The sequence below is a fragment of the Crassostrea angulata genome, chromosome 9, assembly GCF_025612915.1.
Source record: "Crassostrea angulata isolate pt1a10 chromosome 9, ASM2561291v2, whole genome shotgun sequence".
Lineage (NCBI taxonomy): Eukaryota > Metazoa > Mollusca > Bivalvia > Ostreida > Ostreidae > Magallana > Magallana angulata.
In genome coordinates, this window is record NC_069119.1 from 38840377 (window position 1) to 38863563 (window position 23187).

General features: G+C 39.4%; 1 protein-coding gene across 13 annotated transcripts in view; it reads right to left on the bottom strand.

Moving 5' to 3' along the window:
* LOC128163698 (A-kinase anchor protein 9-like) overlaps nucleotides 1-19892 on the bottom strand; it is a 132853-nt gene extending 112961 nt beyond the window's left edge. For all 13 annotated transcript variants that reach the window (XR_008240849.1, XM_052827335.1, XM_052827337.1 and 10 more), the window contains exons 1-6: nucleotides 19747-19892; nucleotides 17239-17376; nucleotides 15943-15975; nucleotides 14537-14689; nucleotides 13382-13534; nucleotides 9638-12346 (exon numbers count right to left, since the gene is read on the bottom strand). Coding sequence is in view for 12 of the 13 variants with exons in the window: in XM_052827335.1 (XP_052683295.1) it covers nucleotides 9638-12346; nucleotides 13382-13534; nucleotides 14537-14689; nucleotides 15943-15975; nucleotides 17239-17376; nucleotides 19747-19794 (3234 nt within the window). In the remaining variant the exon portion in view is untranslated. The remainder of the gene's footprint in view (nucleotides 1-9637; nucleotides 12347-13381; nucleotides 13535-14536; nucleotides 14690-15942; nucleotides 15976-17238; nucleotides 17377-19746) is intronic.
* Between the last annotated feature and the right edge of the window lie 3295 nt (nucleotides 19893-23187).

A 23187-nucleotide genomic window follows, 5' to 3' on the forward strand; every position in this document is an offset into this window, starting at 1 on the left:
ACTCCGGTCTAAATTTAACACCTCTTGTTCTCTGATTTTACCCAGCTCTAGTTTCAAGCTGCTGTTTTTTAGTTTTTCTTCATCCAGCCTGTCTTTCAGTGTGCTAAGTTCTGCTGCGATTTCTTTGATGACTTGTTCTTTATTCAGACACTCCTGTCCTAGCTCCTCTCCCCTCTGCCTGGCCTCTGTACACTCTGACTGTTCTCTCTTGAGATCAGACACCAAATCTTTCGTCCTGCTTTCTACATGTTCCAGAAAATCGTCTTTTTCTTTCATTTCCAGCTGCAAAGAGAGATTATCTCTCCGTAGCAATTCGAGTTGAGTGTTGAGCATCTCTCTGAGCTCATTAACGTCTTCTTGGTTCTTCTTTTGAGATGTGCTTGAGATTTCCTTCTCAGATTTGACTGAGATTTCTTCAGACAATAATTTCTCTGATTCCCCTTTCTTCACTAGAGAGGTTCCAGTGCTCGTGTCTTCAAAATAAACTTGTTTCTCCTCTGCTCCAGCATTTGTGTTATCATCGACCTTATCTTCCATAATGCCTTTCTTTGTCTGTTTGCCATCTTCCTTTGTCTGCTGGCTGGCTTTCTTGGTCTTTTTGACATCTTTTTTTGTCAGGGACCCTGGCCCCCTTGAGCTCGTCCCATCCTCCACGCTGCCTTCCTCTGTCTGCTGAATGTCTTCGTTTGTTAGTTTCACATCTTCCTCAGACAGGAAACCTGGGCCACTAGAGCTCTTACTCATCACGTCTTCCACACTGCCTTCCTTCGCTTGCTGGATGTCTTCCTTTGTTAGTTTCACATCTTCCTCAGTCAGGAAACCTGGGCCACTAGAGCTCTTACTCATCACGTCTTCCACACTGCCTTCCTTCGCTTGCTGGATGTCTTCCTTTGTTAGTTTCACATCTTCCTCAGTCAGGAAACCTGGGCCACTAGAGCTCTTACTCATCACGTCTTCCACAACCAGCTCCTCGTCTTCCTCCACAAACACCGAGCCGTGTCTCAGCTCCTTCAGCTCACTCTCCAGTTTCCGGTTCTTTTCCACCAACGCTTTCCGCTCCCCGTTATTCAGACTTTCCACGATGCGAATTTTTTCGCTCAGAAACTGGTTCTGGAACTGTAACTGGTGGACCCTGCTCTCCATGTCGCGGTAATGCTCGCTACAGAACAGACTCAGCACGGTCCAGTTGTCGCCCGATTGCTGACCCGCGTCCTCCGCCTCATACGAGAACTGTCTCTGGGTCAGAGTTCGTCCCCTCCGGGAGGATTTACCCCCAGGGATGTGAGGGCCTGCACTAAGAGGAGGGTCTCTGCCGATACTCAGGGATTTGATCTCCTTCTCCAAGTCTTTTCTGTACAACTTCTCTGTGTTGAGTTTTAACTCGAGTCCCTCTCTGAGTTGCTTCTCTTTCTCGTATAAAAAGCTGAGGCCTTTCAGTTTACTCTCCAAGCTTTCTATGGATAAGGAGCTAGCCTTCCTCTCTTTCCCATCACTTCCATCATTTTTCTGTGGATTATCAGAATTTGACGGTCGTTCAGCATTACTAGCTGGCTCAGTGGTGGACAAATCTTCCACCAGGCTGTTCAGTTCTTGTTCGAGTCCCTGGCGCAGCAGAATCTCCTGTTCTACTCGCGTATTCAACGTCAGACACTTCTCCGTTAACTCAGACTTCTCATCCATCATTTCTTCGATTTTGTTTTTCAGAAGGTGCAATTCAGACTCCTGGATTCTCAGCAGTTTTTCCGTGGGTATCGTCTCATTTTCTGAATCCTCCGTCTCCGACATTCTGCGACCATCGTTGGAGTCTGCATTGTCTCCCCCATGTTTGGAAGGAATGAAACCTTCGTCTGGCTCCTTAAGGAAGTGATGCACAGGAGCAGACGCAGGAAACACCTTCAGCTTCTTCAACTCGGGTGAGAACTGTGGGGGACAATCTTCCGAGATTGACCTTTGAACCCCCTGGCTTTCCCAGGTGGAGTCTAAATTTAAACTGAGTCGGCTGGCCTGCAAATCCTGATCTCGGATGTCTTTGAAGGACTCATGCTCAGCCGGATTGAATCCAATCTGGATTTTCTGGCTCTCTGAGAGGTACTCGCCATCTTGAATGTTCTCAGAGAATACTTCATCACACTCGGGCTGGAAGCCCTGACCAAGTTCAGCGACTCTGTCATTTCCATCCTGCTCATTGCCTAGACTTTTGTGTCTTTTCCTATTTTTCTGATCTCTCATCAAGTCTGATCCTGCGCTCCCTAAACCAAACTTTGTTTCGTCCAGAAGTCTCTCCTCTCCAAGGATCTCGGGTTGAAATCCCTGCTCCACATTTCTATCACCTGTCACTACGTCGGATCGTCCACTCCCTGGGGCTCGGGTCACTACGTCGGATTGTCCACTCCCTGGGGCTCGGAATGCAATGTTCTCCATCCTGTCAGACAAATCCTTATAGCTGTGGAACATCTTCTGACAGGCCGAGTTCCCACAGAACCACTCCTGATCCGAGCCGAGATTCAGAGAACTCGGTGGCGAGATTGACTCTGAGATAAAAGAGGAGTTGAGGTGAGATGGGGAGCTCTGTTGAAACTGGTCAGGCTCGGTGAATACTGAGTCTATCATGGTCCCCACTTGAGTACGGCTCAGCTTCTGGTGAAGGTGACTCAACTCACTTCTGAGTTCATCTCGCTCCTCAGAAACTTCCTGAAATATAAGAAAACAAAACAATATTAGTTTTAAACTCATAAAATATAATAAAACAGACCATTCCAAGTTTTAAAATATAAATTCAAAGGTTGAAATAATATATTTGACGTTTAATTATCACTACTAAATTATCTTTTATGCACAGAATACTGTAAACCAATGTTTATTCGGGTGCAAGAAATTTTCGTGAAAAAGTTCACCATGGTAAGAACTTGGTTGGTTACTGATCATATCGTCTGAGAGCCCTTTGGGTTTCACAGGATTTGATCACGTGACCAACCAAATTCATATCCCAGTGAGCCTTTAAACATGCTGTTTATTTCGTAAATATTTTTGTTTTTCTTTAAACAACAAAAAATTCCTGCTTCACAGTATTTCATGACACAATTTCTAAATTACAAGTAAAAACAGCCAATTGTGCCTAATATGTAAACTTCAGATGAAACCCTACTTTAAATGACTTTGATATGAAATTTTCTCAAAGGTTTTTTTGTGTGCCTAATATGTAAATTTTAAATGAAAAGAGCATTCACATGAATTCCTTGTGAGAGTTTCAGGTAAACACCTACTTAACATGAATTTGACATAAAATTTTCTCAAAGATTTTTTTTTGCTAGATATTACAAAATTTACACATAAAGAGCATTCACAGGAATTCCTTGTGAGAGTTTCAGGTAAACACCTACTTCACAAATTTGACAAAAAAAATTCTCTCAGATTTTTTTTTTTTGCTAGATACAAATATTCAAGTATTACAAACTCCTGTCTTTTATGCAATAAGACGGCTGAAAAAGTCATTTTAGACTATATTGATCTCCTCGAGAAAAAGAGTTCTATTTCAAAGCTAACATATGAAGAAATTTCTTCATATAATATATTACTGTAATAGCTTAAAAAATCCTATCTAAAAATATGAGAGTGCTTTTTCATACGCTGGGTGGACTTGGCCATTACAAGATCTTCTTAAAATAAAGAGCTCTGTATGAAAAAATAGCAACATTTTCAATACTTAAAGCTAAAATATTTTGATTCTTTCTTCACCTAACAAAAAAGTTTATGGCTTAAATTCATGTTTAAAACTTTAAGGTAGATTTTATGTGTAATTAGTTGAGTATTCAGCATAACATTCAAAGAACTCATGTGAAAACCAGGCGAGTAATTTGTTGAGTATTCAGCCTAACTTTAAAAGAACTCAAGTGAAAATCTGGCGAGTAATTTGTTGAGTATTCAGCCTAACTTTAAAAGAACTCATGTGAAAACCAGGTGAGTAATTTGTTGAGTATTCAGCCTAACATTCAAAGAACTCATGTGAAAATCTGGCAAGTAATTTGTTGAGTATTCAGCCTAACATTGAAAGATCTCAAGTAAAAACCAGGCGAGTAATGTGTTGAGTATTTAGCCTTACTTTAAAAGAACTCATTAACTTTAAAAGAACTCAAGTGAAAACCAGGCAAGTAATTTGTTGAGTATTCAGCCTAACATTCAAAGAACTCATGTGAAAACCAGGCGAGTGATTTGTTGAGTATTCAGCCTAATTTTAATAAAACTCATATGAAAACCAGGCGAGTAATTTGTTGCGTATTCAGCCTAACTTTAAAGAACTCATGTGAAAATCTGGCAAGTAATTTGTTGCGTATTCAGCCTAACTTTAAAGAACTCATGTGAAAAACTGGCTGTAAATATCCGTTATTATTGATCTTACCTGCAACTGTTTCTGGACTCGGTGTCGACCCTTGACCTCCTTCTGGAGTTTCCTCCCCTGGTCCTTCCTGACTCGCTGCATGGCCTCCACGAACTCCTTGTGTTTCTCCGCCTTCACCGCCTCGATCCTCTGTCCCAGCGACTGTTCCATCTGTTGAACCAAGACCCGCTTCTCTACGTCAAACTTCCCGAGCAGCTCAAACTCCTTGTCCTTCAGAGACATCTCGAGACGTTCCTCCATCTCGTAGCGGAGTCCCTCCACTTTCTGATTGTACTCCGTCTCGAGTTCCTGTCTGATGCTGTCTCTCTCCGACTCTGTGTCCATTCCATCTTGTTCATCACTCTTCTCTACAAAACTCTGTTCTGAGGGTTTGCCTTCACTAACCATCTCTGTCTCCTCAACAACCGAGTCCCTCTCAGACACGGCTGCTAAAGAGTCAGGCCTCAATATTTCCTCTTGATTGTCTTCCTCCATACCACACTCACCCATCCCACCATTCTCAATGTTTTCTTCCTTTGAAGAGTTGTGGTCAGACTCCACAGTCTCGATTTCCCTGTCATAAGAATTACCGGACCTGGACCTTGACTCCACAACATCAGCACCATCAGGAGTAGCCTCGTCAAAGGCAGACCCTCTATAAGCCTCATTATGAGGTCCCATAAGGGCCTCAGTATTAATAGAACTTCCAGAGGACTCAACATTGGAAGGTCCTCCACAAGCCTCTGCATTGATGGACCCTACACAGGCCCTCCTCTGATTCTGCAGCTCCTTGTTGATTTTGTCGTTGACCTCCTTCACTCTCTCCTTCTCTGTCACCCCCAGCTCACCGGTCCTCTCCTCCAGACTACTCATCAGCTGCTCCTTTTGTTCCTGCGTCGACTGTAGTTCTGACTGGAGAACGTCGATGGACGTCTTCAGGCTCCCGACGTCGCGGTTCACCGCCCCAAGCTGTTGTCGCAGTCTCTCCATCTCGCTGTTACATTCCTGTTTGGTCTCCTCCATCATGGAGTGCACAGCTTCGTATCTTCCCTGCATTTCTGTCAGGTCCTCTAACAGCTTCTCCTGCATTGAGAGCAGTTCGTCTCGCTCTGCCTTCACTCTCTCGAAGCTCTCCTGCGATTGTTTCAGCGTGTCGTTTTCGATTGATAGGATGCCAACTTTTGCTCTCAGTTCCTGGTTTTCAGTGATTCTTTTCATCAAGTCTCTAGCAAGCTTATCCTTTTCCTCAATAATTTCATCCATCTTCAACTTAAATCCAGACTGCTCTTTACGAATCTCACTCACATCTTGTCGACTCTTCTCGACCGAGTCTCTCATCTCGCTTGTTATATCTCGGTGAACTTTCACCTCCTCTATAATGGTCTCCCTTTCCTCCCTCATTTCTGAGTTCTCTCTCGACACTAACTTCACTTGCTCCTCTAAGATGTGTATCAGTTCTTCTCTCTCTGCCAGAGTCTTCCTCGCATCCTCTAATTCTCCTTCTTTTGTTTTAGACCTTTCTACTATTACACTGGAATCATTCTCCATTTGATGAAATGAATTTTCTATCAAATTTTCTTTTTCAAGCAAGCGACTTTTCAATTTCTCATTCTCCTCCTTTAGAAGCACATTCTGGGAGTTGGACAGAGTCAGGGAGACAAGAATTTCACCAAGCTGATTAATCTCTGATCCGTCACCACAGCTGTCCTCATTGGGTTGGGTGACCTTTGAACTATCCCTGCTGGGCTGTGTGGCCTCTGATTTGACCTCTGAACTGCCCTCGCTGGGCCATGTGACCTCTGATTCAACCTTTGAACTATCCTTACTGGGCTGTATGACCTCTGATTTGACCTTTGAACTGTACAAGTCATCCCTGACCTCTTGTCGGCTCACTCTCTGCTCCATGTTTGTCAGTGCCAGGTCCACGGTTTCCCTTGACTCGGCAATGTTTTCTAACTCTTCCTTCAGGGAGAGTATCTCGTCCCTCAGTACTTCATTGGCCGACACCGACTGCTCAAACATCAGGGTCATCTGCAGGATCTGACTCTGTCCCTGCTCGATCTCTCTCTCCAAATCAGAGAAACTCTGCTTCAAGTTCCGATTTTCCATCGTCAAAATATCAAACTTTTTCTGAAGTTGATCCTCAGTGTTGTCTGAGTAAGTGACCGTTTTCTCTTCTTTTTCGGCTCTACTCTTTAATTTCTCTAGTTCCCCAGACAAAGCTTTGATTTCCTCCATTAAGTGGCTATTCTCCTCAAGCACTGCCTCCATTTCTTCCCGATCACCCTGACTCAATCCCTGTGTGGCCTCCTTTAGACAAGTCTTTAAATGATTTTTGTCCTTTTGCAGCCCCTGAACTTGGGCCTGCAATGCTTTAACACTTTCCTTCAGTTCATGAATTTCCACGAGAGCAGTCACCTTGGTAACACTGTCTGTAGTCTGACAGGATTCTGCTGTCGCCTGCTCAGTGGATTTGTCTGTCGTCTGCTCCATTGCTTCCACGATCATTACCGATTGATTCTCTAACTTGTCTGATTCAGGATGCTGACTTGGTGTATCTTCCACCTGTAGGCCTCCCCCTGTTACCAATTGATTCTCCAACTTGTCTGATTCAGGATGCTGACTTGCTGTATCTTCCACCTGTAGGCTTGCTGTATCTTCCACCTGGAGGCTTGCTGTATCTTCCACCTGTAGGCTTGCTGTATCTTCCACCTGTAGGCCTCCCCCTGTTTCGACCCTCATGCTGTCCGTGATCCTGGACAGAGCTGTTTGGAGTTTCCCTAGTGATTCCAGGACAGGTATCCCTTCCTCTGTCTGCTCACTGCTCCCTATATTCTCCTTCAACTCTCCTATGTCTTCCCTCAGCTGCTCAATCTGATGGTGCTTTTCATTCAGTCTTGACTCAACTTCACTCCTTAGCTCTGATTTCAGACGTTCACACTTCTCTTCCACTTCATTTAGTTGTTTGCCCAGTGCAGCATTGGATTCTTCCAATGCTGAGATTTTGACAAGAAGGTCTTTATTTACTACTGCTTCATGCCTCACCTTCTCGTTTAGGACTTCAACACTTTTTTCATGACTTGATTTCATATCTTCAATTTTTTTTTGATTTGAATCAATCTCATTCGTCAACTGTGAAAGTTTTAACTGGTAATCCTTGATTTGGATTTCTTTTGCATCCATTTTCTTTATTTGTTGTTCAATTTTTTCTTTCATTTCTCTCTCTGCATCTAATTTTTGGCTCAACTCTGCCTCAATGCGTTGAATCTCCATTTCTGTCTGTCTGATGTCCTCCACGCGCTGCTGGTTTTGACCGTCCACCAACTGCTGAGTCTCTTTGTTTGATGAGGTCAGGCGGTCAATCTCACTGTCTTTCACACTTAGCTCCTCCTTCCACGCTTTCTTGCTCTCCTCCAGATGAGCTGCCAAGTTGTCAAATTCCCTCTCTTTATTACTCAGTTGTTCTTCAATTTCAGAAATCCGAGTCATTTTCTCCTCTAACTTGGTCTCTGTTTCTTTTTCTGCTGATTGCCTCTGCACTAATAGTTTCTCTTTCTGAGTAAGAGTCTTCACAAGGAGCTGTCTCTCCTCCTGGGCCTTATCCTTCTCACTCTGGGCTTTTTTCCTCTCCCTCTGGGCCTTTTCCCTCTCCCCCTGTTCTACCTTTAGCCTTTCCTCCACTGCCTTTAGCTGACCCCTAAGCTCTGTGATTTCTTCGTCCCTCTGGCTGAGAGCCTCTGTCAGCTCCTGACATTGTTTCTGAACTGTTTCCCCCTCTCTGTCTTTGGACTCCAACTGTTTCTCTAACAGAGTCAGTTTGTCACTTAATTCTGTGTTGTTGGCTTGGAGTGTTGCGATTTCCCTCTGAAGCTGATGATTCGTGTTTTCACTGTCGCGTAATATTCCTTTGATTGTATGAAGCTCTGTGTCTTTCTGCTGTACGGAGCTCCTCAATCCATCTAACTCCTCACTCAGTCTCCTCATTTTGTCGTCCCTCTGACAAAGTAACAGCTCATGCTCTTCTCGGAGTTTTTCTGCTTCCAATTCGAGACTGTTGATCTTAGACTCAGCATTCTGTCTGTCAAATGTCAGCGTTCTGTTCTGGCCTCTCAACTCATCAACTCGAGATTCTAGCTCTGAGATCTTGGCACATCTCACATCTTTTATCTCCTGAATCTGCAGCTCAAGTTGTTGTTGTAAATTCTGTGATTTTCTCAAACTATCTAATTTTTCTTTCTGTACTATCTTCATTTCATTTATGAGTTTTCTATGGTTTTCAGCTAACTCACTTTTTTCCAGTAACAAACTTTCATAGTTAACATTTCCTTTGTCTAATTTTTTACTGAGACCCTCAATCTCTGCTTCAAGCTCTGAGCTTGCCTTTTCAGACCGAGATAGCTTCTGACTCAATCTCGAGTTCTCTTCCTCCATCTCACTGAGTTTTGTGACGATTTCCTCACTTTCCCGTAAAATCTTTGTTCCCATGACATCAGAGTCTGACAGACTTTGTAACAAACTCGAGTTCTCGGACATCACAGCCTCGTACTTCTGTATCAGCTGATCGTGCTCGTATCTTAGACTGTGATTCTCGTCCCCCACCATGTCATAATGGTCCTGTAAACTCGAATAGTCTGCTCTCACATCCTCAAGTTCCTTCTGTAGGTTTTCCAGTTTGCTGCTGAGATCTTCATTCTCATATTCTAGATTTTCATTTTTGACGGAAATGTCTGAAAAACTTGCTTTGAATACATCGAATCTGTTAGACACTTGGTTATATCTGTCTTTAAGGTCCTCACACTCTCCAGATTTTCTGTCCAATTCAACAATTAACGAGTCTATTTTAATTTGAAGAGATTCATTTTTTGACGACAAACTTGCTATTCTTGTTAAGGATAAATCTTCCATTTCACTAACATTGACAATATCCTCTGAAGCCATTGCTGAATCAAAACTACTAACATTTGCACTGGTATCAGTAGTAAAATCACCAGACACAGTCTTTGTATTTTTATTTTTTAAATCTCCAGAACCAAAAGCTGAAGAAATAACACCGGGTGGAATTGGACCTGTTACATTACTTAATTCTCCTGCATTGTGAGCAGTGGTAGAAACAGTGGGTGATATCTGAACAGTAACATTGTCAACAGTAACATTGTCAACAGTAACATTGTCAACAGTAACATAAACAGAACTGGAATTAGTTAACGCATCAACACTAACAGAAGAAGCTGCAGCACCTGATGAAAGCATGCACGGGCTCACCTGAGTCTTCTTTGGCTCCACCGCCATGGTGACCCCTTCCTGTCTCCCAGTCTCCATCTCGTGGGCAGGTGGTGCTCCCTCCTCATCCAGGATCCTGGTCACGGCACCATTATCTGGAGACGACGTGTCTGGGAAGATGACTTCAAGACTGTCTGGCCCATCCACTCCATCTTCTGATTCATCTACAATGCTCCCTTCAGCAAAACTTTCATTTGTTTCTTCCCTAACGATTATTTCATCTTCCACAAATTGAGGTTGAGACTGTGTATTATCTTCATCAATAGAGTCATCTAGATTCAAACTGTCATCAGATATTTCATCAGTTTTGGTATTCTGAAATTTTGACCAAAGTTTGTCCCTCTCTGCTTCTGCCCGTTTCAACTTTTCCAGGAGATGGTGTTTTTGATTTTCTAAGGTTTTTAAAATCATTAAAAAGTTTCCTGAGTCCAGAGAAACACTAGACTCTAAATTCAACACAGATCTTATTTCCTCCTCAGTGTTGTCTAGTCTTGAAGATTCATTTTCAGATAATGAGGAGGATTGGATTGTTCCTTCCTCAGTAACCTCCGAGTCCCTGGGAGCTGAAAGGCTGTGGTGTAAATGGGAAATCTCCTCTTCATCACCACCAATGTTGGAAGCACAGAGTTCTAATGGTTCGTCCTGATCACCACCATTATCTTTACCGAGTTTACTGGATTGGTCCTCACAGGATGTTAACAAATTTATGTGACTCACTGGAATCATTTCCTCCTGAACCAACTCTATTTCTTCACAAACGTTTTCTTTTTCCCAGTTTGCAATAGGATCCTCTTTTTGGTAGCCAGCCTCTTTTTCAATCGCAGCCTCACTTTGACAGAGAAGATCTTCCACCATTGATTCCATCATGGAATTCGTGATAGAGTTACCATCACTGTTTTCTGATGTCTTCCAGTCTTCATGTTTTCCAACTGCAGCGGAATTATTTTCTTTTTTTGTGTTTGCTTTGTAATTTTCTATTTCAGTTTGTAATGAATTTATCACATCATCCTTGTCCAGAATTTCTTGTTTATAGAAATCATGAAGCTTTCCAATTTCTGCTGCAGTGCTGTCTTGGGACACCTCAAGATCTTTATGCAAGTCAAGAATTTTGTCCTCCATAGATTGAACTTTCATCTTCCAGGACAAATTCTCTTCCTTCAGATGTCGAATTTTTGCTTCCACTTCATTCATTTCCTTCTCTACTTTCTTGCGAGATTCCACGTTTCCCTCCATCAGATCTTCAGATTTTGCAATACCCGAGTTCTCCATTGCAACTTGTAGTTTCATGACCTCCTGTCTCAGCTCCTCTTTCTCAACCCCTAGGCGTTGGTTTTCTGTCAGAAGCTCTTCCTTTTCCCTCCCCGCAACTTCGATCTGGTACTGCTGGCTGAGATACAGATCCTGCTGGACGTTGATTTTGTTTTTGAGCTCGTCGTTCTGGACGCGGTAACACTGGCACTCTTGTTGTAGGCCGTTGAGCTGGGACACCAGAGATTCTAGCTGCAAATCAAGCTCATCTGTTCGTTTACATTTCAACAGGGCATTTTCCAATTCCTCATTCAGTTGGTCCATTTCCAAAGCTTGCTGTTCTTTTTCTCGCTGGAGGTTAGTGATGCTGGTCTCGTACATGAATGCTATCTCGTCTTTGTCTCGGAGACGTGATTCTAACTCCTCAACCTCGGTACGCACAAACTCCAATTGTCTCCCTTTCTCAGCGATGTTTTTCTCGGATCCTTCCAGTTTCTCCTCCAGACTTCGGACTTGCTCAGACAGGAGTTCGTTGTCCCCGCGTAAGAGTTCAATTTCTATCTCGTGTTTCTCCTCTGTAACAGACCGCTCTAGCTCCGCAATTCTCTCATTCTTTAATTTCAGGGTATCTGTCAACAGTTCATAATCTGTTCTCATAAGATCCACCTCACCACTCTCACTAGCAGATTTTTCTTCCATCTCTTTAAATTTTTCTTCCAGATCTTTCATTTTCAGTTTCATTTCTGTTGTTTCTTTAATACTGTTTTCAAATTCACCGAGTTTGGATTTAAGTTCATTGCATTCATTTAACAAACACTCAGCTTCTTTGGCATTCTCATTTCTCAGATTTTCTAGGACTTCTATGTTTTCATTTTTGATTTGCTCCAATTCTTTACGAGACCTCTCTTCTACATCTTGAATGTTAGTTTTCAGTTTGTCATTTTCCTCTTTGAGTCTGTCATTTTCTAGAATTCTTGCCTCTAAATTAGATACAATATTACTCAGTCTATCTCTTTCTTCTTCAATGTCTGAAATACGTGACTGTAGTTTATCTCGCTCTTCCTCACTGGCAGACACGCGTGACTGTAAATCAAGGAGCTCATGGTCTTTACCTGTGACCACTTCCTGTAAAGCTTCCAATTCACCCAGAATCTGACCGAGTTTTTCGTCGTTTCCTGTCGAGTTGTCCTGCAATCTCTCCTGAAGGGAGGCTATCTGATTCCTGGCCTCGAGGAGTTCTTGCTCTAGTTGAAGTCTCTCTTCATTGGCCGCTTGAAGCTGTGAAGGCTCTTCCTGATTGGTTGCTGGTGACCCTTTGACCTCTTGACCTTTGTCTCGCTCCCTGAGATGTTTCTGTAAGATGGATATCTCGGCCTTCGCCTCCTGTAGAGTCTGCGTTGTGGTCCGGTATTTCTCCATCTGGGTCTCCAGCATTTTGCTTGCCTACAAAAGAACAGTCACAAGGTTATGGTCCAAGTTAATCTAATTCATGTATAGAGCTCTTCTTTTGTAGGAGATCAAAACAGACCAAAAATGGTTATGACCACAAAAACTTATTTCAACAATTTACAAGAATTCAGAACCGGAATATCTGAAATAAAGGCTAAATACTGTAAATTCCTTATATTAGGCTAGTACTTAATTCTCCAATTAAATTGTTTTGCATCAAATCACAAGAAAGCCGCAAACACCAGTTTTTATCACAGTTCCATTTAGTTTACATCTGTACTAAGAAATAAGCAAGATTTTAAAATCTGCAAGACGTGCTTTCCTGCAATTTTCCGCGGATTTAAATTCCTTGTTTTATTAGGAATCTACAGTACTACTATTTGTTACCAAGGTCCAATCAGGGAGTACGGGGATCTACCCCTGAGTACGGGGATCTACCCCGGAGTACGGGGATCCACCCCGGAGTACGGGGATCCACCCTGAATTGTATTCCATACACCCGAACGCCAAAGGGAGTATGAAAGACAACTCTGGGTAAATACCCGTACACTCTTGATTGGGCCAGAATAACAAATTTATTTCCTATGTAAACCAAATAACTATGTTTCCTATGTCAAATCAAGGGTGTTTTACTCATTCAAGATATACCATTTACGCAAACCTTATGAGAAGCTCTTTGGATTTGTAAATATTGGTGAAGAAAACAACCAAGTTTGTATAACAAAGCAAACTTAAAACTGATCTTCATTTTTTTGATTTTTTTTTTTTTGAACTTAAAGAGGCTGGTTTGTCAACAAATTAACCGTCAGATATTTTTTATCCTTTGTATATGATGTTTTTGACCACCCAAAAAAGTTTTGAAAATAGAAAATCCTTAACATGTTCCTAGTTTTTTTTAAACATGTCTTCATTTAAAGGAGGTTAATATAGCATTAATATGCCGAAGACAATCCCGCCCACATTAGATTCTTATTGTTACAATGATGACATCAATGACATATTGTTATAATGATGACTTCAATGACGTACATTTAGGAGCTGGCTCTTCAAATTCTGAACTTCCTGTGCCATTTCCGTTGCTATGGCATCACTAGGCGTCTGACTGGTCACGGTCTGAAGAGCAGAAGACAGTTGGACGATCAACTCCTCCCGTTTCTTCACGGCCGACTCCAAGTCGTTCAGCTGGAACAGATCAATCACAGTTAAATCACACTAAAACTGACAAACCAATCATGTGTAAATCACACACAAACTAAATCAAATCAAATAAACTTTAATCACACCAAATATCACAGATGTCCAAGAAATGAATTGTTTGAAATCATAATCAGCAAATTATCCTTTAAGGGACCTTCACACGATTTGAGCTTAAAAGGACTATATTTGTTATGGTTAAATATCTGCCCCCAAATTTAATAAATTTTTAAAACAGCATCGTATAAAATCATATCTTCATAAATCATTGTACAGAGAATGCCTATCACTTTAATCTTGATTTTAGTTATGATTGCTCATTTGCTGTTTATCTATGACATCACCTTAATGACGAAATTCCTGCAATTTTGCAAACAAATGAAAATATCCTCAGTTTTTCTTTATATTTTGCATTCGGAAGTATAGAGCGCAGGTCTGCTCAAGTACAATTTGAACATACATTTTCCTTTACATAATTTTACACATTAAATACTAAAATATGGTACTTGAGCAAGCCTGCCCTTGATGTTTCCTACATTCCTAAATGCTTCAAGCGATCTAAGTTCGAGCCATTGAGAGTTACCTGTATGTACACTTTATATATGGCTATTATGTGGGTTACGTACACTAAAAATTTTAAAAACTTTAGTGAACTATTTAAAAAACAGAAAAAAATGCAAAAAAGGCCAAATTTTAGGACTACTAAACAAAAACATCTGATTTGAAACCTTTCCAAGTCCACCGATTTCAGGAAAAACTTATCTTAGTATATGTGTAATTTAGTGTTTAAAAGCATTATTTGAAACCATTAGTTGCAGACTTTGTTTTTGTGGAAATGGACTAAATGCTTGTGTCCTCTTACTTTTCATTGTGAACTGGGGGGGGGGGGGGGGGGAGGGGGTTATTGGATTTAGCAGTAAATAACATTAAAGACAGGCGAGCGTTTTTTCCAGTGTTATTTTACTGTCTGTAGCTGTGATGGATGATTACCTTTGACTCCTGTATTTTGCGCTGGAGCTGGTCGTTTTCTGAGATGACCTTGTCCAGGGCAAGCTGTTTTCCTGTGAGGCTTTCCTCCAGTTCTTCGATTCTGTCATAGGCCGCGTACAGCGCTGTCTGTCTCCGCAGTAAGGTCCGGGTGTCCTACAACATTCAATGTAATACTATATCCCCATTCCAAATCGAAAACAGGCTCAATTTCTCCAATTTAGCAGTATTTTTCCCCAAATGGTGAATTGTGCTTATATATTGATTTTGTTGGGAAAATACTTCGTAAAGTAACCAAAATTACCATAAATTTTCTGTATTTAACTAATTTAACAAAGCTGCAGTCAAATAAGAAAATAAGTTTAAAAACACTCGGTAAACATCGCCAACTTTTAATCAGAATTTCCTGTTTTTCTAAAAACATTGTAATTTGTGGTTTACTGTGAATGTATCATATTATTTATACATTACTAGATCGATGCTTAAGTAATAGTATGCATTAGGAATTTTTTCAAATAGAAAATTATACTTTCTGATCAATGCATTTTTGCATTTTAAAAGGGGATGTTGATAAATTGTGTACTTCTTTGAAGATGTTTATTAAATTCTTTTTAAAAAAAATAAATGTTCTAATCCTAAACGTAGAAATCTTAGATATATATATACATCTGTATAATGCAGTAAGATTCTATATAAAAGTCTAGCTATTTGGTTGTCAAAATTCAGAGGTCTATGTGGACCATACCTCAAATTCATGATACGAAATATTTCCCAATTTCATCAAATGGTCAATAAAATTTTTCCAATTCCCCAAAAATGGAATTTCCCAAAATAGGCTGATAAATCCCTGTCATGCAATGTCATGCATCCTACACCAGGGAACAGTCCACATTACGGAACAGTCCACATCATGGAATAGTCCACATCATGGAACTGTTTATGTCATGGAACAGTCCTCATCATGGTAAGTTCTACATCATGGAATGTTCTACACCATGGAACAGTCCACATCATGGAATGTTCTACACCATGGAACAGTCCACATTATGGAATGTTCTACACCACGGAACAGTCCACATTATGGAACAGTCCACATTATGGAACAGTCCACATCATGGAACAGTCCACATTATGGAACAGTCCACATCATGGAACAATCCTCATCATGGAAAGTTCTACATCATGGAATGCTCTATACCATAGAACAGTTCTCATTATCAAGCTGTCCACATTATGGATGTTGAACTTTTATGAATGGCTTTATTTACACATTTTACACATCTACTTTGTGGTAAAATTAATTAATTAATAAATTCTTTGCATTTAATTACTAATTAGGAATCTTTGTCGTAAGCTCTTTTGTAAAACATACCCCATTATACAGAGAAATAAGTCCACAAAGTACTTACGTCAGGTGCTGTCTCAGTCATTCCCTGGTCGCTCTAAAAACAAACAGAATTCAATAACAGCATGTAGTCAACAACAAATAAGTAAACAATGGCACATCATAGTTTACAGTCGTTTTCAATTAATGGTCCCTTATATCAAATGTTGCAGAATTTTTTTTTCCATGAAATCAATATAAATGTTATGCCTGGGTTTTTTTTTTCAAAATAACTCTACCATATTTGTCAAAAGCAAATAACAAGGTCTTTATAAATTGAAAAATTACTGAAATAAACAAGAGCTGTTTGTAAAACACTTATGCCCCCTCCCTTGGAAACATCTGCGAAGAAAATGAACGGAAACTACAAATAAATGGAATTTTTCTAAGTCCAAGGCACATAACTCTGACAAAAAATGCTTGAATGTACCCAAAATTAAACTTGATCTAGATATTATTATTATAAACTTTTATACCAAATTTCATTTCAATATGTGCATCCTACGCAAAGAAAATGAACGGAAACTGCAAATAATTGGAATTTTTCTACATACAAAGGGCAGAGCTCTGTCGAAAATTGCTCTATCATATCCAAAATCGAACTTGACCTAAATATTATTATGATAAACCTGCATATTAAATTTCATTTCAATATGTGCATCCTCTTCGAAGAAAATGAACAGAAACTGCAAATAATTGGAATTTTTCTACATCCAAGGAGGCACAACTCTGTTGAAAATTGCTTGATCATACCCAAAATCGAACTTGATCTAGATATTATCAAGATAAACCTGTATACCAAATTTCATTTCATTATGTTTATCCTCTGCGAAGAAAATGAACGGAAACTGTTGGTGGACCGACCGACAGCAGCAAAGCAATATGCCCTCCCTTCTTCAAAGGGAGGCATAATAAATGGATATTCTCCATTTGAATAGTTTGGGGATTGTATTTGAGTGGGGGGGGGGGTCCCTAAGTATGTATACAGGTATACAAGTAAAGTTAAACATTGGGAAACTTAACAGAAGATTCCTTATTCTACACTTAAGCATTTAATTCCTTGATGCCGCTCTTCTGAATCAGGAATACCAAATTCAGATTATACTTTACAGAGTTCATAACAGTCAGAAAAATAATAGTGATACCGGTATATCAAAATCTGCTTGGGTAGCAATCAGTGCAGAAAAAATTTACATAACTCGCTAACCCAGGTTATGTATTTTTTCTGCACTGCCGCCACCTTCATATCCCACATGAATCACCAAAGGAAGTACATGTATTTTGTTGTTTAAATAACGCTGAGTTTGGATCAGATTCTTACATCAGAAAAAGACACATCCCCTGAACTGGACAACGAAGCCTCGCTTTGGTCTGTCGCCACGGTAACTGGTTCTTCTTCCCCGGCATCTTTTGGTAAGTGTGTCTTCTTCTTCTTTCGTTTCTTCTGGAACTCTGCTAACTGAAAAGACATAACAGCTTAATGCAATATCTCTATCACATTCAATACAAAATATAATTGAATTATGTATACAATTGCAATAAATTATTGTTAGTCATACATTCTATGAATAGGTATTGATACAGGGCTCAAAGCAGACTTTGGACAGTCACCATATGGGAGCCTATACTGTAATTGTGGATGATTTATATTTTATCTATAATGATCATTGCGTCTTGTGTTGTGACTGTATTCATTACTGTATATTTACATCATTCTACAAAGTATTATTCCCTCTATTTCTTACGGAAACTTATAGTTAATTCATAGCTCTATAGAAACAGCCAGACTGAAATCTACACGCCCCGTTTATCGATTGGTCGAAATCTACAGCTGCTGAAACTGATAAGAAACTGACAGGACAAATATAGACACGCCCTGTTTATCGATTGGTCCAAACCTACAGCGACCTAGAAAAAATCACGGACTGCACGAAATAATCATGACGATGTCAGACTCAAAGTCTCACAGGAGGCGATTTGGCTGTTTCTTTTAGCTAACGTACTTACGTACATTGACAGTAGGTAATTTAGTGACTTTTCATAATCAATTTATCAATTAGCTAAAAGAAAGATGTTAATATGAAGAATAAAATGCTTTCTTTGATGATTCATTCGGGTTATGAAGGTAGCGATCAATGCAGAAAAAATTTACATAACCCGCTAACGCGGTTATGTTTTTTTCTGCAATGTCGCTACCTTCATATCCCGAATGAATCACCAAAGAAAGCATTTTATTGTTTAAATGACATGTGTTTCTGTATTGTTATGTTTTAAATGTCAGGTTTGTTGCCGATGTCGCTCTTGCGTCAGGCCATTCTTAACAACGATGCAGGGTTGCAAATAACCACTTGCCCACTCGCAAATGCGAGTAATTTTTACTCTGGTAGACTATTACTCAAAGAATTATTTTGCCCACATGGTGAGTGTAAAATTTATTGACTCGAGTTAACCCCTGTTGTGATTAATAACTGTCTTATCTTTAGGGGTTATAACATACGGGTGATGCAACCACATACTGTGCAACCGATGTTTCTTTCTTTTAGTGTTGATATTACAATTAGTTGGTAACTTGTAATTAGTTAATAAATTTGCCAAATTAATGCTAAAATAATCATAAAACTGTTTGTTTACAGTTATCCTAAAACAATAAGATCCTTTACATAATGGTTGTAATTGGGTAAAAGGGTTGGACCAATACCTCCACAATGCACAGAAAAACAGAGAATGATTTTATTTGTCATTTAGCTAACACAATTACAAAACATTTAATCTATAAAATTTATGAATACATAAAAAAATTTAATTTAATATATTGGATTTAATTTAAATTAATACTGGCACATAACAATTTTTATTCTCTATATTTTTATATTATAAACTAATTTCATTGTGAATATCAGTGGGCCCCTAAAAATTATTGTGGGCTTGTATAACCTGAAAAGTTGTGAGTCCACATGGCCCCTGGGTTCGAAAATATTATTTGAACCCTGTGTCTGAATGTCTGTTGACGGGGTGACCACCGTTACGTCCGCAACGACAGTACTGAAAGGACAACTGAAAAGCACGGTTTCTATTGATGTTGCTCGTTTATAATCCCATTTTACCTCATTTACTGTTTTTGCCATGAAATCACTGTCACTTTAAACATCATGTTTGAAAATTCGCTGTTTAAGGTTGCCATGTTAATGATAATATCTGAAATATTCTGAGTGCATTAATTTCTGACAAAATGGCAGGCAGATTCAAACGTGTACATGTATATTAACAAAATGCCTTGGTACGACCAATTAAATGGATATTTTGTGGACATAAGTACATATGCATGTTCAAAACGGTTTGTAATGCATTAAAATGTGTTTTTCCCCTGCATATTATTTTTAACAGACTTCAATTGACGCAAAGCAGATCTGTTTCGCAGCTGCTAAATTACAAATATATGGGAGCAATTCTTACTGTGACCTAAGTGTGACCTAATCACGGTAAGATTATTCTTTCTATGATCTGTTCTGTAAACAGTGAGTAGGTATGGTTGTTACAACATCGAGTTCTCACTACTTCCATCCTCACCATACGAAAAGACTAAAAAGAATGCTACAACCATGTATTTCTCAATGACAACACTCCGATTGATGAAATTGAATTAGTGCATTTTTTTCTTAAACACTGACATAGTCAGACTTCCTACGAATCATGGATGTAGGATACATCGGGTCCGATTATCGCCACGCTGTACACATTGCATTGTCCCGGAATCAACATAACGGAATTATTCGTAGTTCGTCGAAGAAACAAGTACAAATAAAACCTCTGTAAGATAAACTTGCTGCACCTTTTGCTTTCCTGCTTTTAGTTTCTGCGTTCTCTCGTCATCCTCCATTTTTATCAACTTGTTTCTGTTTGTTAAGTTGTAGACGAAGTTTTAGCGGCCATGATTAATTTTCCCGTCAGGTGTCGCTCGGTGCATCTAAAATACGAATAATCTGGATAGGAATCCGGAAGGGAAGTAGATAAAGTCAAGAAAGAGAATGTAATACATATACATGTATGTGATTCTCGTTTGACTGGTAAATATCATACGTAATAAAATGCTTCTCTGATTAAAATTACAACAATGATCATGACTTTTGAAAAAAAAAAATTAAATTAAAAAAAATCAAAATCAAAAAAAAAAAATCGGGAGAGGCCGGGCTACATTATTGCAGCTAAAATAAACCATATTATAAGTTTCCCCACCCACACACACACATACACCACATAGGCGTCGGAACCGGGGGGGGGCTAGGGGGGGGGGGGGCTTAGCCCCCCCCCCCCACTTTTTTTGCAAAGTTATACCTAAACATTAGAAACATAGTATGATAGAGGGTTCAGCCCCCCAGTTTTTCTCGCCGGAAAGATTATTGTTCCTAAATTTACCTTGAAAGATTGAGAAGTTGGATTCAGAAGCATAATAGCTTTTGATTGGATAACTGCAGGCTGGTCTTAAATCTACACGCTCTGAACAGTTGTAATTTTATCACATTTAACGTACGGGAAGAAATATCACAAAATTATAACTTTGAAAGGCTTCATTTTTACCCCATAAATTCTCTAGAATCCAAGAGATTTGCCTCCAGAACCCCCACCACGGCTGTGTCCTGGACCCATGCGGGTCTCAAGACGGCCCCAGACCCCCTGCCTACAACCCAGGCAAGTACGTAGCATCGTTTTTGAAAGTGGGGGGGGGGGGCAGACTCATCCAAAAATTCTTGACAAGCAAAAAAAAAATATATATATATATATATATATATATATATATATTTAAAAAAAAAAAGGAAAATGTTAAAGTTTCCCAAATTCTTCAAAATCCTAATCCTAATCCCAAAAAAGTGTGGGGGGGGGGGGGGGCAACTCTGTGATAATTCATTTTTTTATCAGTAAATTTAAAAAAAAAATTGTTGCCGCGAGAAAAAGTGGAGGGGCCAGCCCCCCCCCCCCCCCCCCCCCCCCCCGATGTTACGTGCCTGCAACTGGCGCCCATGTACACTTAACTTCATATCCTGGATTCGTCCCTGATAATTCAAAGGTGAATTTTGAACTCATCAGATCATTTTACCGGGCACATAATGTCCGGTTTTAACCTATTGTACATGTTATAAACTGTTCACAGTTACCATCCGATATGCATAGACACTGGACTATAGCAATATAAATTATGATGTTATTGCACATTCATTAGGTTTTAAAAAGTGCATGCGCGAATCTAGAAGAGGCAATGTAGGAGAAGGACCCCCTGCCCCCCCCCCCACCCCCCCACCCCCCGCCCGGTGAAAAATTCTAATTTCTCAAATTTATATAGCAAAATTACAAATTAACCTACAACCCCCACTCCCACATCCGGTAATGAAAAATTTAATAACATTTTTTAAAGATATATGTAATAAAGATAAGTTTATCCGGCAAATGTCAACTGAATGTGATAGTGTTATTGAATTTTTTGCAAACTACATATTAATTTGTCATGTTTATAGTTGTTTCCAAATGAGAAAATCCACAGTTGTGTTCAACTAAATGAAACTGAAATATACTAAAATAATCATCTTCTATATGAATGTAAACTATCATTCAGAAACATTCTCTCTTTTTGTAAGACACAATATATATGTGTTGTTGTAATTATTGTATTTTGTCATTTTGTATGCCCAAAATGGCCCAGAATTTGGAAATAAAATTATCTGAGCTATCTTTTTCAAATCCTGGATTGATGCCTGAGATTTTATCTTAATAAAGCAGACCGATTTTACATTCTAGCAGGAAGAACTTCTAAGAACCTGATACATCGCACAAAAATACAGTCGAGCAGTGGTTTTCGGGATTTCTGGTGTTTCGAGTCATTAGTCATACCCAAATTTGCGCAATGTCTCGTTGCTGTTCGTCTGATTCATGATCATGAATTGATAGTAAGCTTTTTCTGTGGGTTTATTTTTTTCTGTGTCTGTGTATTTACTTATATATAAGTATATCTATTTGCTCTAATTTGGTCACGGAATTTCTTATTCTAACTTCAATTCAAATCAATTAGATTTCCTTTACTGGCTTTATAGTTATTTTCAGTTTCATTTATAATATGCTCCGACAAAAATGGGAGGGGGAGGCAAATGCATGCAAGTTAAGAAAATTGTCTCTGCTGCAAACCCCCCTTCTCATACTCCCAATTTGGACTCGTCCACTAATCGGCGCGCAATAACTATGAATGAGACATATTAAGTCCTGCTGACCATTCACAAAACAGCTGAGAGGTTTGAATGAACTTTACCATGGAGAGGGGGTCAAATGAATTTTTTGACATTTGTTTCATAACAACTACATACATTTACATTAAACTTTAAATTGAATGTTTTTTGAAGAAAACTATCGAATTAACACACACGCAAATGACTAGTAATTGTTTAATGTACATAAGTAAGACGAACCTTTTTTAAGATGAATGAAATAGCCCAATTTATCAAAAATCGGGTCACACCCTCCAGTAAATATTCTAGCTACATGAATATATATTTGGTTTAATCTAAACTGATGATTATTTGGTAATGATGTTAATCCAACACCAGTTATTATTTACATTGTACCATATTTACATTCCACATATTTTTTGCTTGTAAAGTGTGTTGAAAGCTACGGCAGTTAAAACACTGTTATGCACACAGGGTACTCGGAGGTTAAAATGACGAGTTTTATTATGACGTCACAAACGTTGAACTCTCTTAACTGCAACGTCACAAGCAAAAATCAAAGTTCACGCTTGCGGCTGTTACTGTGGCTCTTCCATTAATATGAACATACCCTTAGGATAAGATAGGAAATCACATTTGCAGACAAGGAATGAAGATAAAATAATGTAAATATAAGCATTAAATCGTGATTTTTTGAAGTATACAGTCTCATAACTGCAGCGATGTTTGCATACAAATTTTCATAACGCGCTAACGCGCGTTACTCAATTTGTATGCACACACCGCTGCAGTTATGATACTGTATACTTCAAAAAATCATGATTCAATGCTATATTAGACCATATTTAACAACCTTTTGCGATGACCCCCCTCCCCCATCCACCTTTCAAATATGGTTAATCTATTTTTAAATCAGGATTACACACGTGCACTGAATGGTGAACATCCCTTTTACTTGAAAACTCTTGCTCACTGTTGCTTATTACATCCCACATTTAACATTTATTAATTGTAAATGTAAATGCTGACACATTAAATGTGCATCGGTTTATCTTTTTTAT